This window comes from Manacus candei, unplaced genomic scaffold (genome assembly GCF_025592945.1).
Source record: "Manacus candei isolate 608988 ecotype Guabito, Panama unplaced genomic scaffold, ASM2559294v1 h1tg000005l, whole genome shotgun sequence".
Classification (NCBI taxonomy): Eukaryota; Metazoa; Chordata; class Aves; order Passeriformes; family Pipridae; genus Manacus; species Manacus candei.
The window spans coordinates 8,711,249-8,725,180 of NW_026138053.1; the positions used below are offsets into that span (position 1 = coordinate 8,711,249).

Here is a 13,932-nt window from a genome sequence, read left to right on the forward strand (position 1 = left end):
CCAAAAGGACCAGTTTGCTGCATAGCTGTTCACATCCCCATTTTACCTTTACAACCAGAAGGACTCGTTACTCCAATTCACCTTCCCGGGGTTAATGTTTGTGAGAGCCTTGAAGTTCTTGAGGTGACTGAAGGGTCATCCCCGAACCAACCAACCGAACTGATGAGCCACAATGAATCCTCGTGGGTGCCGGTGGTCATGGCTCGGGTTCAGCTCAGCTGCCCAAACAGCCACTTTGCCGGCAAGCTCTAAAGCTGTACGTTTTTTTTTTATTTAGGCTCTTATCAAAGGTGGGTTTTCCCGCCTGGGCCTGTGCAGCAATAGCTTCCTGCACACACAGCCGTGCCCGGGGCAGCAACGGCCGCAGCGCCGTGGCAACCACGTTTGAAGTCCTGATGGCACCGACCCGTCCAGCCTCCAGGTAGCCAAACTGGGCTGAAACCTAAAGAAAATGGCTAGCACAGAGCAGGTCTGAGCCCTGAGTGGGTATGGGGAAGCCAAAGTTCCTACGTGTGGAGTTTGTCAGAGTTTCAAACGTGTGAATGTCCTCAAATAACCTACATCGCCCAGAGAAATAAGCCAACTGTCACACCCAGTTCTGGATTCCACATTAACAACCTCCTTCCGCAGTGTTAAACTTTGCCCTTGAGGACTTTTGTTTAACTTCTTAATTCGAAAAACAGATAGGGAGGGTGTACAGCCCCAGCTTTCTGTGCAAGCTGAAAGGTCCCATTGTTGGGGCAGGAGATGTGCAGGTAGAAGCAAACTGAACAAGTTTGGGTTTGACTGTCCTTCTGGTTTGAAACACGTGAGCAGTGCTCGCCGTGAGGCCAGGAGCCAGGGTGAGGGACGGCGTGCAGGAAGGCTGGTTTAAGGAGGTTTTAATAAATAATGGACCTGTTCCTGGGCTCCTGCTCAGGCAGAAACTGTTGCCGGAGTCAATGAGGCACTCTGAGCTTTTCTCCTGTTAAATATCCTGAATCGTGGAGTGTTTCTTTGCTGTTCTTCTTCTACAAAGGAACTGATAGTCAGAAGTGGCTGGAGGATTTTTGTGTGTCTCTACTATCTCCAGAAGAGCATAAGAAACAAATAGAATTGTGCTATCAAAGAACCGTAATTGCCATCTCAGACTTCCTGTTTAGGATTCAGTCAAGTAGATATTGTTTATGGATCATAAAACCTTACTACTGTGAGGATTCTCAGATACTGGCAGCGCCGAGTTTCAACTTTCATGGTGCTGTAAATTAGGGTGGGGAAAAAAAAGTGTGATAATACTCCTCGGAGAACAGTAAAACAGAGCTCTGCAATGGTTAAATGGAATTTTATAAGCACATTCAGTGTGGAACTGTTTTGCATTACATGAGTTGAATACCTTAGAGATGACACACATCTGCAGGCACTTTATTAAATCCTTAGTCAGCACTTTTCAACCTGATGAGATTACTTCTTCATTTGACTGGAGAAAGGGAAGCAAAGATCTCATACCGGACTGCAGAATTCTTTCTGATGTTTCACCTTGAGCACTGGGGAAGGACAGAGAGATGCTCGGCAGGACAATACAGACCTGTAGTGGCACCAACAACTGTGTGGCAGTACTTTTACTGAATGGGACCTTTAGCTCCAGTGGATTCATTTAGCACTAAACTCACTGAGAGTACTGCAAAGTAAACAGAAGGGAAATAAAATACCGTCTCTTTTATGAAAACGCATGGAGATAATATCATCCTGACCATATTGTGATAGTGCCTATGATTTAAATGGAGATTTTAAATTAAGAAAGGCAATACGTCATTCTCCGAGTAGGTGCAGTTGGATAGGTTACAGAACTGAAGGGATAAAGTGGGTAAGGTGGTTAGACATTGAGCAGAGCTCTAAAACAAGGCATAAAACACTTCAGCCATCTGAACGTAGGGATCCAGGCTTCTTTTTTCCTCCTCTAAGCCCCCTAATCATGCCAAGAAAAAGTTGACAGATCCAAACTATTGGGTCTCCTAGAGCCTAATACACTTCCTAGACGGTTTTTATTTGAGGCGCGGAGGTCTCCTCTCCCTCGCAGAGAAGTTTCACAGGTGCTTCAGAGGAACAATGGTGCTCTTCAGCCCTAATCCTGGAAGACTTAGACATGTATAGGAGGCTTGAGGGGGATATGAGATCTTAATATTAAAATGATTAGTAGAAAAAGGAGGATCATTCTGTGTGTGTGTTTCAGCTGTAAGATGCTCTAAATTAAACCAGTGTCCCGAGAGCGGTGCTGGTGTGATCTGCTGGGTAAATGTGCTCTCTGTCTTGCTGTTCTGCTGCCTCAGCCCATAAAACATCTCATCCAAGTGGGGCTGCAGGAGCAGGCAAAGCGGGACGCAGCTGTTGGTGAAGCACTTGGAGTTTGGGTCCCGTAAAAGCAGCTTTTCAGTCAAGGCAATGCAGAGCCCCGTCACGGAAGTTTTGAAACTCCCCATGCAGTTTGGTTTGGGTCGATCGTGTAAGGGTTAATTAAGTTTTTCATTGGTATTAAGGCCGAGCAGTGACTGCAGGAGTCATATTGACACCCTAGTGCATGGTAACTCTACTCCTTTATTGACATGTTGCTAGTCAGGAGCACAATAGCACTCTGTGTCTGCAAATCATTGCTAAAATCATCTCAAGAAAAAAAAAGTTTGAAAGCCCAACGCGAGACAAAGGCCCCAGAGCTGCACTGCGCCGCTCAAAACTCCCGAGTCAGCAACTTCTATTGATTAAAAACTAACCTTTAAAGTAACTCGCAGAGTGTGTGGTTAGCATTTAAATTTAAACATGTCATGAGTTGATTTGTGTTACTGAATACCAACTCCGAAGGAGTTACATTCACATCAGATTTTTTTTTTCTAATTCCCTTAAGCAGCTAAAGTATTTCATGAAATGTCAATAGGGCAGGGGGGAAAAAAAGGTGTTTTGGAGGGAGGGGACTCGCACCCAGTCTCGCTGTTTCTTTTCCCATGCAAATAGTCACCCCAAAAAGAAAAGTGTGGGGAGCGACACACAATAATTAGACCTTTGTCTAACTTTCCCAAGTGCCAGAGAAAGACAGATTAATTAAATATACAACAGTGTTGGTTTTTGGAGTGGGGGTCTCTCTTGCTGTGGAGGTCATAAATTAGGCAGAATAAATAGTTCAGTGTGTTGGGAGTGGGGCTCGACGTCAGCGCGGCTGGCGGCGGTGGGAGGGCGCAGCGCCGCGCTTGCGGATGGCGGTCACGTCTGGGGCTGTCTGGTTGCCCTTAGCAACGAGACATGATGTAACACCGGGATGAACTTGAACTTGGGGGACTTGAAAAGGGAACAATAGACCAGAGCAATCAATAAAGCCTATTTCAGTGAAGGATTACAGAGCCGCTCTGGGGTAACCTTGTCTGCGAGGCGCGGGGTGAATAGCGAGATGCGTGAAGGAGCGCGGGGCGGCGGGGGACGGACCGACGGACCGGCCGGGGCGGCCGGACTGACGGACCGAGGGGCGGGGGGGCGACGGAGTCCGGGCGGGCTAAAGGACCCCACCGCTGCCAGATCCGGCCCCGCGCAGCCCCACCTCCGCAACCTCTGAGCTTTTTTTTTTCCTCCTGCCTTTTTTTTTTTTTCTTTTTAATCAGCTTTTGAAGCGAGGGAGGAGTGGCGAGGGCAGCGGCTCCCGCCACCCGGCGGGCCATGTGCCGGGCCAGCGGCCGTGGAGCCAGCCGGACATCGGCGCTAGGGATGGGAACCATCGCCTCGCTGTGTTCAACTCCTCCACTCCATCGTCTCGCAGTCTTTAACCCTTCCATTCCAACACCTCGCAGTTTTCAACCTCTCCACTCCATCACCTCCTAGTGTTCAACCCCTCCACTCCATCACCTCACAGTCTTTAACCCCTTTACCCCATCCCCTCACAATGTTCAACCCCTCTACTCTATCCCCTCTCAGTCTTAATCTCCCCCTTTAACTTCATCACGTCTCAGCCTGTAACCCCTCTACTCCATCACTTCAGTTTTAACCCCTCTACTCCACCTCCTCTTAATCCTCAACCCTTCTACTCCATGCCCTCTCGGTCTTTAACCCCTCTGCTCCGTACTGGGCACTGCCACAGTTCCCAGCCTGGCCAAAAACTGTCACACTCAAACAACAAGTGTGAGGGACGACCCTGCAAAGTTTGGAGGAGTTGGCAGCTGGTGGTGGTCGGAGATACCTCCAGCACAGCACAGCCCACACTCCATATCCCTGCACCCACCTAAAATCAGTCTAGCCCCGCAGTCAGGGAGGGGAACGGGACTTGGCTCTGCTTCACGAACCCTGCCAGAACTTTCCTCTGTTTATAAACTTTACATATGAGAACTATTTCGTTTAATTGCAGCCTGAGTAAGTCTAAATATAAAATCTGTAGGCAATAGATGGAGCTGATATGGGACCGGTGTGTTTGTATTCAGAAGGGCGAGTAGAGGAAGAGTTAGTTAATGAGGTGTATTGGAAGCAGGACAACTTCTCCAATCGTGCTATTTATTTTACCAGTTCCTACCTCCATGGCAAGACCACATAATCTCCAAGTCCCACATGAAACTTGCCTCAGAGTCTTCTGTAAATGTTCATAAATCCTCCCTGAGCTGATTGTGCTATCAATCACGTCAGATGCCGAAAAGGAACGAAGGAAAAAGTTGGTAAAACTTGTCATCGGTTTGTACGTGCACACGTACACACCTCATATATTACAGGATCCCGAGCAAAAACGTGGGGTATCAGCAACAGCTCTTTAATACCTGAGTCTTTCTTGTTGTATTACTTTACTTCAGGCTAAATAGTTGCTGCTTGTTGGTGTATTCCCACAGCAATATGTCATTGCCAAGTAGCATCCCCCCGCGCGTACAGTCCCAGGGCCTAACACTGCTCTTATTCATCCCGGGATCAGGTTGGGTTGACCTCGCTGGGGCCGAGTCTGGTCTCCCCGGTGCGGTGGCACTGCCCTGGCTCCAGCAGAGCCCACTCCAGCTTTCCAACAGCGTTTATTTTCCTATGGAGGAGCGAAATTGTTTTCTGTGCATCTGCGCCATTGGGTTAAGGACGGTATTGTTGCGGAGCTGAATTCCCAGGGAATTCCCTCCCTTTGGGAAAAAGAAAAAAAAAGATTTTCCCGAAGACAGGCTATTAGTTGAGGCCCACGTTTTGTTTTGAAACACAAGTATGGGCAGAGATACAGGACATTTTTGCTGATCCACTTTCCCTCAGATTTGCTTTATCCTGGCTTTTCTCTAGCGATCCACATTTCTCCTAAGAAAACAGCCCTGTTGTTGAATTTCTGTGCATCTGTTCCAGCGAGACAGTTGAAGCAGGGCAGTATAAAGCAACAGATGCTTATGCTGGCACATGCCTAAATACCTAAGAAAACCCCGACTGCAGGGTGATAAATGGCACAGAGAGGCGAATGTGTATCGCCTTTTCAGGGGATTAGACAAAAGTGAACTGGAGGGATCTTCAAGCCATCATCTATTAAAAAGATTGATAACTTGTAACGTGACATGACCCCCGCGTTCATCTGTAGCTATGTCCAGCAACTGTCGGCGAGAAAAAAAAATATATTGATTTGTACAGTATTTTTAATTAAGCTTTGTAATTAGGTCAATTCGTCACGGTCTCAATTAGCCCCCCTCTTGGCGGAGGAGGCTGGCGGCAATGCCCGGAGCCCTTGGGGAAGCAGCGAGAGCGGGCGGCAGGGCTGACGCTTCTCCTTTCTCCTTTTGCAGTCCTGGTACCTGGGATAAAAGTCTCCGCTTCCCACCACCCACCGGACAGACCACCAGACCCCTTCCCACCTCTGTAACATGGAAGCAGCAGCAACGCAGCGCAGCGACTTCACATCGGCGGAAGGGGAGGCGAGCAGACACCGACAGCAAACTAGTACATGGAAATGGCAAACGTTATGGTTGAATGGCAAAGGCCGTAACTTTCTCGAGATTTTATTTTATTTTTCTTTTTTTTTTTTTAGACAACTTTAGGACTGTTGTAATTTCTCATATGGTGCTGGAAATGGTTGGGCTTCATAACTTTTGAAGTGTTTCATTGGTAGTGTAAGCGTTAGGTGACACTGAGTAGAACTAGCCTCTGCTGCTGCTTACCAACTCGCTGTTGTAACACACTTTCCATATGGAGCCTAACTGTTTTACAGTATCCTCATCGGATTTTCCCATACAGGTGTGAGACTTCTTGAGAAATCATGAAACACACTTAAACTATAACTTTTGTAGTAGCTGAATTCTGCAATATATAACTTACCGGACAGACATAGAGCATGTTTTTCTGTAACATATCGGGAAAAAAAAAATGCAGGTTTTTTTTTTTGTTGTTGTTGTTGTTGTTGGGGTTTTTTTTTCTTTTTTTTTTTTTTTACAGTCGGCACTTAGAAACGTAACATGAACCATAAGAGCATTGTCAACAATTTTTTTCCACTCGATTGCAGAGCGATTTAAAACATCGAACTACTACTATTCACTAAAAAAAAAAAAAAGAAAAAAAAGAAAAAAGTTTGAAATGCTGCACTTACATTTAAAAAGAAAACATTTTTCAACAATTTTCAACAATTACACAAAAATTCACGCAGAAATGGGGAAGTTGGTCTGTTTTGACAGAAACTGACAGGAATCAATCAAAACAATCGAATTTTGAATTGAGTAAAGTGCAATTTCATTGGATAGCTAAATATCTTTGTAAGATAGAGATTGTTGAAAATTCTATTTTTGTTTTCCAAGTCCTTCCACCCCAGGACTCTAAATTATTGGGGTAAAAAACAGCCTTGCAAGAAAAAGGGGAGCTATTTTTGCTTTTTATGTTTTTTATTGTTGAACTTGTATCCCTTTAAAACTGAAGGAAAATTAAAAAAAAAAAAACAAATCTAATGGTGCTTTTACCACAATATGTTAACTACATTAAATGCTAATTAATCATTTTCTGTTATCAAAGCACATAACTAAAATGAAATCATAATATCTGTTAATTTTATAAGCTAAAAGTCACTATAATGGATTATGCCAATTCTGACAAATTTTACGTGTTTCCGGCAATATAGGGTTTATCAGTTCTCAAACACCTTGGGAATAAGAGAAAACGGTCCAGAAAGTAAAACACCTTTGTGTCCCTGAACTGGTACATTTTCTGGACTGCAAAGAAAACAATACAGAAACGAATGATGCTGATCTTACAACTTATGCCAGTTCAAAGCAAGGGCACTTGCTGAAGAAGAAAAAAACAGACAAATAAAAAAATCTAAAAAAAAAAAAAAAAAAAAAAGAAGTTTGGACCCCAAACGTCCTGTATCTTATGTACAAAAAAAAGGAAAAAAAAAGAAAAAAAAAAGAGTGCAAGTGATTTTTTCTATCAGACAGCGGAGCACCCCTTTGCTTCACATGCAACTTTAAGAAGGTTTCCTATACTATACATATATATACGTTCTGGTTGGCGAGTCCAGCTAATCAGAGAAAGTCTCTGCATGTTCTAGTGTTAGTAACTAATTTTTATATAGTTAATGTAGGGTAAAGTAGAGTGCATTAAGACACAATATTGTAATCCCTATTCCAGGCACTTGCCTTTAAACTATGTTTGTTCAACCCTTCAGAAGGGTTTCTACTACTGTCCTATACAATCAAGTAACTGAAATTCTTGGGAAGACACTTTGCTCCTCATCTTTTCCCTGAAACAATGTTTTGTTTTGTTTTCTTAATTTGCACGAAACAAAAAAAAAAAAAATTCCATATCAATGTGCCTTGCCCTGGATAGCGATTATTTGTGGAATTGTTGCACATGTTCCTATATTGAAAGGGGTTTTTCCCTAGTCAAGCATTTGGAGACACTTTTTGTAAATGTGACTTTTATGTCAGCCATTGTCAGTTCCAACATCTAGAATTAAATAGGATGTTAGTTGTTCCGCAGATAGGAGTAGTGTTTATTGTCCTGTATGGTCAGTGGCAGTGCTATTCTGAGATCTGTAGATGCTAGATTATCAGTATTTTTGGATGTTGCTGCATTTTACCTTTTATTTGGAGTCTTCCTTTTTTGTTTTGTTTTCTCCCAGATATATGAAAATATGCAATACCTGCTTATATCATGTAGAAAAGCTTAGCAATTATTAATTTTTCTTTTAATTTTTTTTTATTTGACCAAAGTTGGTGCTGCACTTGACGCAGTGTGTTTTAGGTGTTTGTCTTTGTACTTTTGTGATTTTTGAATGCACATGCAGGAAGGGCTCTTCTTAGAGAAGCAGTCAAACTGTGAAGCACTAAGCTGAACCCTGCTTCAAGCAATTTTTGTTTTACAACTGTTCCTTTCACAAGCAAGCCTTAAAAAAAAAAAAACTTCCTTTTTCTTCAGATCCCACACCCATTTTTATTAGCAGACTGCAATCAATCCACATTCAATAAAAGTATATAATGCCCATTTTTATATGCACGTTTTTAAACTTCCAAGTTCTGAAAATTGTTTACTGGTTATTCTCTATTTAAGGAAAAAATAAAATGTTTTGGATTTTCATATGTGTCTGATAAGTGGTTGAGTAGTCATTTTGCTCTATTGTATTGTGTGATTGTTAGTATATGGTATCACATCCTCTAGCCAGCATCCTTTGCCTTCCCTATAGCACTTAGCTGGGCATTACTTTATTAAGACATATGTGCACTAAAAAAAAAAAAATAGCAGCTTTCAGTGCTTCACAGTGAAGGGAAAAAAGCCTAGACAAACATTTTGTCAGAACCTTGCTATGAGACAAGGTATTACCAGTAAATTGGTTGTATATACAATAAAATTGCACCCTTTTTTAAACAAAACAAACTAAGCAATAGTTTGGGCAGTTAGTTGTTTTTAGTGAGCATGTTGTAGTCATGGCTGCAAAGAGAGAGAATTAAACTGCCCACTCAGAAGATATGTAATTTGTATGTTGTATAGTTTTATTGATTACACTGATTTATTCTACCCTATTTTATAATGCAGGACTTTTGTAATGTTGTTTAAATGAGGAAAAATTTCTGTCAAATTAGCTTAGTGGAATTTCTGATTGTTCGTTATAAAGGCAGCGTTCATAGAATTGCTTTTTTTTTTTTTTTCCTTTGGGAACTGGATTTAAGTTAAAAACTTTCCTGTTTCCTTTTTTTGTATGTATTTAAATACAGTTATTTTTCTTCTCTCAATGGTATAGCATATTCCTATGCTTGAGAAGTATAGGCTACTGAAGAACCATTGTAAATGGACATTACAGGTATGCTGTATTTTTGAAGGTATTTTTGTCATATTAAGTTTGATGACGCTAAAGTTAGGGAACTCTGAGCAGAATTGCGAGGAAAAAAATGTTTTAAAGGCTTTAAAACATTAGGTAGGAGGTCAAGGGTGTTAACCAACAGGGGTTGTAAAGTATTACACACTAAATTCAGTTTGCGTTCACCTTCCTCTCACGCAGGAAACGCGGCAGTTCCGTTCTGTGCAGGTGTAGAGAACAAACAGTGTTTTAGTCCTCCGAGGAGTGGGGAGGCAAGCAGGGATGGGGTAGGAGGGATGGAGCGTTCATCCACCATCCATCCATCCATCCCTCCATCCCGTGGGGGTGCGAGAGGGAGCGGGGCCGGCGGCTGGAGCCCCCTGAAGGGTCACAGCTCCGCTCCCGCTCCGGCCGCTCTTTTTGAGTCACGAGAACAACTTTTTTCCTCCCCGTCTCCTCTCCAGAACCGTCAGACGCACAAATACTCTGACCTGTACCCACCCCCCGCCCATCCAAATTTAAAGCCCTAGGGATGGCTTAGCGCGAATTGACTTTTACTCAAGTTAATTCCTTTGTTTTTCCCTCTTTTTTTTTTTTTTTTTTTTTTGAGCAAGGGCACTTGCTTTTCTCATGCCGCACACCCCAGCAATGCCATTATTATTTATTCTTCTTCCTTTATAATAAAAACTTTCGGGCTTCAAGTTTAGGCAGCCATGGTACACTTTGTCTCTGTTGCTTGTTCCCCCTCCCCTTAAGGTCGAAGGGGAAAAGAAACACCAAGTTTTCTCAACTCCACAGTATTCAGTCAGCCCACAGGAATATGCAAAATCCCTCTAACATTTTTTTTTCTTTTTCTAGTTCTCTTTGTTCCGTATATTTGCAGCTTTGTAGTAACAGTGTTATAAAATATTTACTGTACAAAAATACAAAAAAACCCAGATACATAGCCTAAAACAGTTTTTTTTTCCTTGTGGTGAATTATTTTTTTTTTTAAGAATGTCAGTTAATATTGTACTTTGCATTGTGTCTCTGGAAATATCTTTTTTTTTCTTTTTTTTTACTGGTAGAAGGCCTCCATCGAACAAAATTAAAACCATAACCGGCATGACAATGTAAGGAGAGCTTCAATGGCACCTAAACAATAAATAAATAACAAAATCAACCTCATGAGGTCTGTCGGAGGCAGGTCTTGTGAAGTTAACACTGCCTGCTAGGCAGGATTTTCATTAAATCAAGCTTACAATGCCAATTTTGTCTTGAAGTCAATGCATGTATTACTGTTTGACAGTAAACCCAGCTATGCCATCATCAAGTCCAAGGCTGCGCAATAGTCTAATTAGTATCGAGTACATTTTCCTTTTATTTTTTCCAATAAAAAAGCAGTGGGATGAAAATTGCTTTGATATATAGCAGGTAACATTGAAGCTATTCCATAGCACTTAACTGTAGTGAATACTGTGTCACCAATTCTGAAATCAATTTAATGTTTAATGCAAATCCATTACATGGTGCTATTACAGGCTGGCAAAATGATTTACAAAAATGTGACAACTTGGGCTCAATTCACTCTGCTTTCCAACAATGTAAATGCATAGCAGTGTTTATCTGCATGAAAACTATGCACTAATCTATCTGAAAAAAAAAAAAAAGAAAAGAATATATCAACTTTGGTATCTACTTTCCGTTTACTTCGATCCTTGCCTTTTTGGTCATTGTTATAATGCCAGCTTTAGGACAGAAAGAATTATAAGAAAACCAGCATAATACCTGATATATTAAAATGTAGTGCCTGTGAAATCTGTATTATATTGCTCTTCTGAAGTAAGATTTTTCTACACCGGTAGCCTTCGCTGTCTGTCAGAACCTTCTGATATAGGTGATGTAAAATAACCGTACAATATTAATGCATGCTATTCCATAATGCTTAGTAGCTGTATGAATATTACTCAAAGTTATGTTAGTCTTTTTTTCTGACTTGGTTCTTGTCAGATAGGTTTAAAGATATTTCACTGAGAACGCAAATTCTGTCTTTATTGATTTGGGGTGTTTTCAGTATTTTGGAGGTATACATTTACTTAAATTCAGTATTACTTGTGTTTTGGGTTTTTTTTCTTTTTTTTCTTTTTTTTTCCTTTTCTTTTTTTTTTTTTTTTCCCTAGAGGGCAGGACATGGTGTTTGAGACCAGAAATCCGTGCCTGGTAAGATTTTCGTCTCGAAAAGCTACCCTAAGAATTCAGAGAGCTTGCTCTGAAGAACAGTTCAAATTGAAAGGACAGTCCTTTAAACCCACAAATGAGACCGAGCTCATGTTGCGAGAGATTTCTTAATGGGCAGCGGTGAACCAGGTACCCATGCTTGACCCTTCTTCACACCAGACTTCCTCATATAGAAAGAAAAAAACCCTTTAAAAAAAAAAAAAAAAGAAAAAAAGAAAAAAAAAACCTCATGTGGTTGTTTAGTTTCATGCACAGTTGCAATATTTTTCTTCAAACTCTGTACAAACTTTGGGCCCGATTCATAAAAGTTCCTTTGCTATTAACACGGGGAGGCTGGTGGGCTTTTCTCCTCCAAATTGAGGACAGGTTTCACCTCGGCACGTATGCCAGCTGGCTCTCCTCTCCCTCACGTTCCCCTCTCCGCCTCCCCAAACCCCATGGAGACCAGGAATGGATGGGAAGGGGTTGTGGAGGCGGTGAGGCAGCACAGGACCATGCTCCGAACGCCAGAGGTGCAGCTGGCAGGAGGAAAGGGGACATGGGAGAGGACGGCTCCGTGCCGCGCTCCGGCTGGTGCTGGGGGCTCGGGACATGGCAGTACGAGGAGACTTGATTACAAAAGAGATCTTGTCCCGTACCAGAACAAAATACGCTCGATCGCTACCTCTGAGCTCTAGAGAAACCCTCCATCGAGGCGAGCGCTAGTCCACAATGTGAACTTTTGTACTTTGTACGCCTTTTTTTAGGGAAGACTATTTTCCACTTAGTTAATCTTCTATGCTCGAGCATGAACAAAAACAATTGTGTTGGGTGAAATCCCCCTCCCCTTTTATCTGCATCCACAAATTAATATGAGGGGAAAAAACAAAAGAAGATGAGTTTCTAGACGGAGCATGGTAGGGAGAGAGTGCCGACGATGCTTGTCCTTGTTGCCGGCGTCCCTGCTGCCTTGGGGAAAGGGCCACGAAATCCTTTTGAAATACAATCAAGGAGAAATCTCCATTTTGGCTGTCTGTGCGGGTTCTCCGCTCAGCTGAGCTCTGCCCTAGCCCTGCCCTGCTGCCTGGGATCGGCCCAGCCCAGTCCCTCAGCGGCGGTTTGAGATTTGGGGCGCTAAAATTTCCACCGGCCGTGTGAAAGATCTGCTGCAAATTCACTTGACACCCGTGTTAATACCATGTCGTGTTCATTTTTTTTATGAGTCAGGCCCCTCGTGCCTCTAGTATACTTGTATTGACTCTCATAGTTACCATTTTAGTTTTACTGTGTTCTGTGAAAAAAATTGTAATTGGTTGAGAATCACTGTGGGCATCCATTCTTATTCAACTAAGTCTCCGCAGGTTTTTTGAGCTGGTGTGGATTAGTTTAACTCTTGTATTCAACCATTAGTGCTACCACCTTCTCACATTACAATACAATTACTGGAAGCAAGTACTGCATTTCCTATGCAACAAAAAAGGAAAATAAAAAATTGCTAATGCTAACAGGTTGTGTTGTTATTTACTTCCAGCTGGGCACTGGGGGGGACGCGGCTGTAGGGCCGCGGGCACTGCTGCCGGATGCGGCATCGACCTCTCCAGGTGGTTGGTACCAGCCCTCAGACCTGGGCAGGCTCCCAGGCAGCAGCTCCATCCCAAATGATGGGGATATTTGGTTAAATCGAGTCGCTGTTGTCACATCGACCATTCTTCCCTGTGTTGTTGGTGTCCCACCACACAGAATCGTTCCTTGCACAATAACGGATTAATGCTTGGCAAAACTCCGAAGATTAAATCATCCAAAGTAAAGACACAAAGAACTCCTAGGAAAGACTAGGGAGATTAATAAATGCTGCAAATGCTGCAATATATCTTCAAATTTAGCTAAACTAGAAAAATATTACCACATTTCCAAGGAGCCCTAGTACAGCCGTCAGCTATGCTTTGACCGTGGCTGTTGGGGTTCACCTTGAAACCCAGAAGAGCTGCCCTTCTCTGCAAGACTCTTTGGGCAAAAAACAGGAAAAACTTAGGTTTTACAAACTTTAAAGTTTCCTTCAAAGTTTTTCACTCTGCAACACCTTCCACTTAGAAGATATGTACAGAAATTAATATTTTTAGAAAGAGTTCTTTTGCATTTAAGCCATTCTGCCTGTTTTCTGCTTAAAAGAGAGCACTGAGATGGGTGAGAGGCAAGGGCTGGTGCAGCTCTCTGCCACATGGCCCCAGGGGACACAAGACAGGGACCACCATGATCCTCAGCCCTTCCTTGGGCAGCACCAGCTGCAGCACCAGCTCTTCCATTTTATTTCGGGGGAAATGAGTGTTTTGTAACAAATAGCTGTCTGACACTCATAAACTGCTGGTATTTCCTTTCTCACACCTCCACAGAGTTTTGGTTTTGGCTACAAGGCCAGGGTGGGAGGGTCAGGCTGGGCACAGCTCTAATGTCACTGTCCCCAGGGGCCCCTCGCTGTGTCCTGGTCACTGCCTCAGAGATGGGCC

The 13,932-nt window shown here is 42.8% G+C and overlaps 1 protein-coding gene across 12 annotated transcripts in view; it reads left to right on the plus strand.

The window, feature by feature from the left end:
- NFIA (nuclear factor I A) overlaps nucleotides 1–12,933 on the plus strand; it is a 251,913-nt gene extending 238,980 nt beyond the window's left edge. For 7 of the 12 annotated variants that reach the window (XM_051796558.1, XM_051796566.1, XM_051796611.1 and 4 more), the window contains one exon: nucleotides 5,739–5,879. In XM_051796558.1, coding sequence (XP_051652518.1) covers nucleotides 5,739–5,756 — 18 coding nt within the window. In that variant the 3' untranslated portion in view covers nucleotides 5,757–5,879. Of the gene's footprint in view, nucleotides 1–5,738 lie in introns of all 12 variants that reach the window. The other 5 variants (XM_051796575.1, XM_051796589.1, XM_051796620.1 and 2 more) reach the window with 1 other exon arrangement.
- Nucleotides 12,934–13,932: the final 999 nt, after the last annotated feature.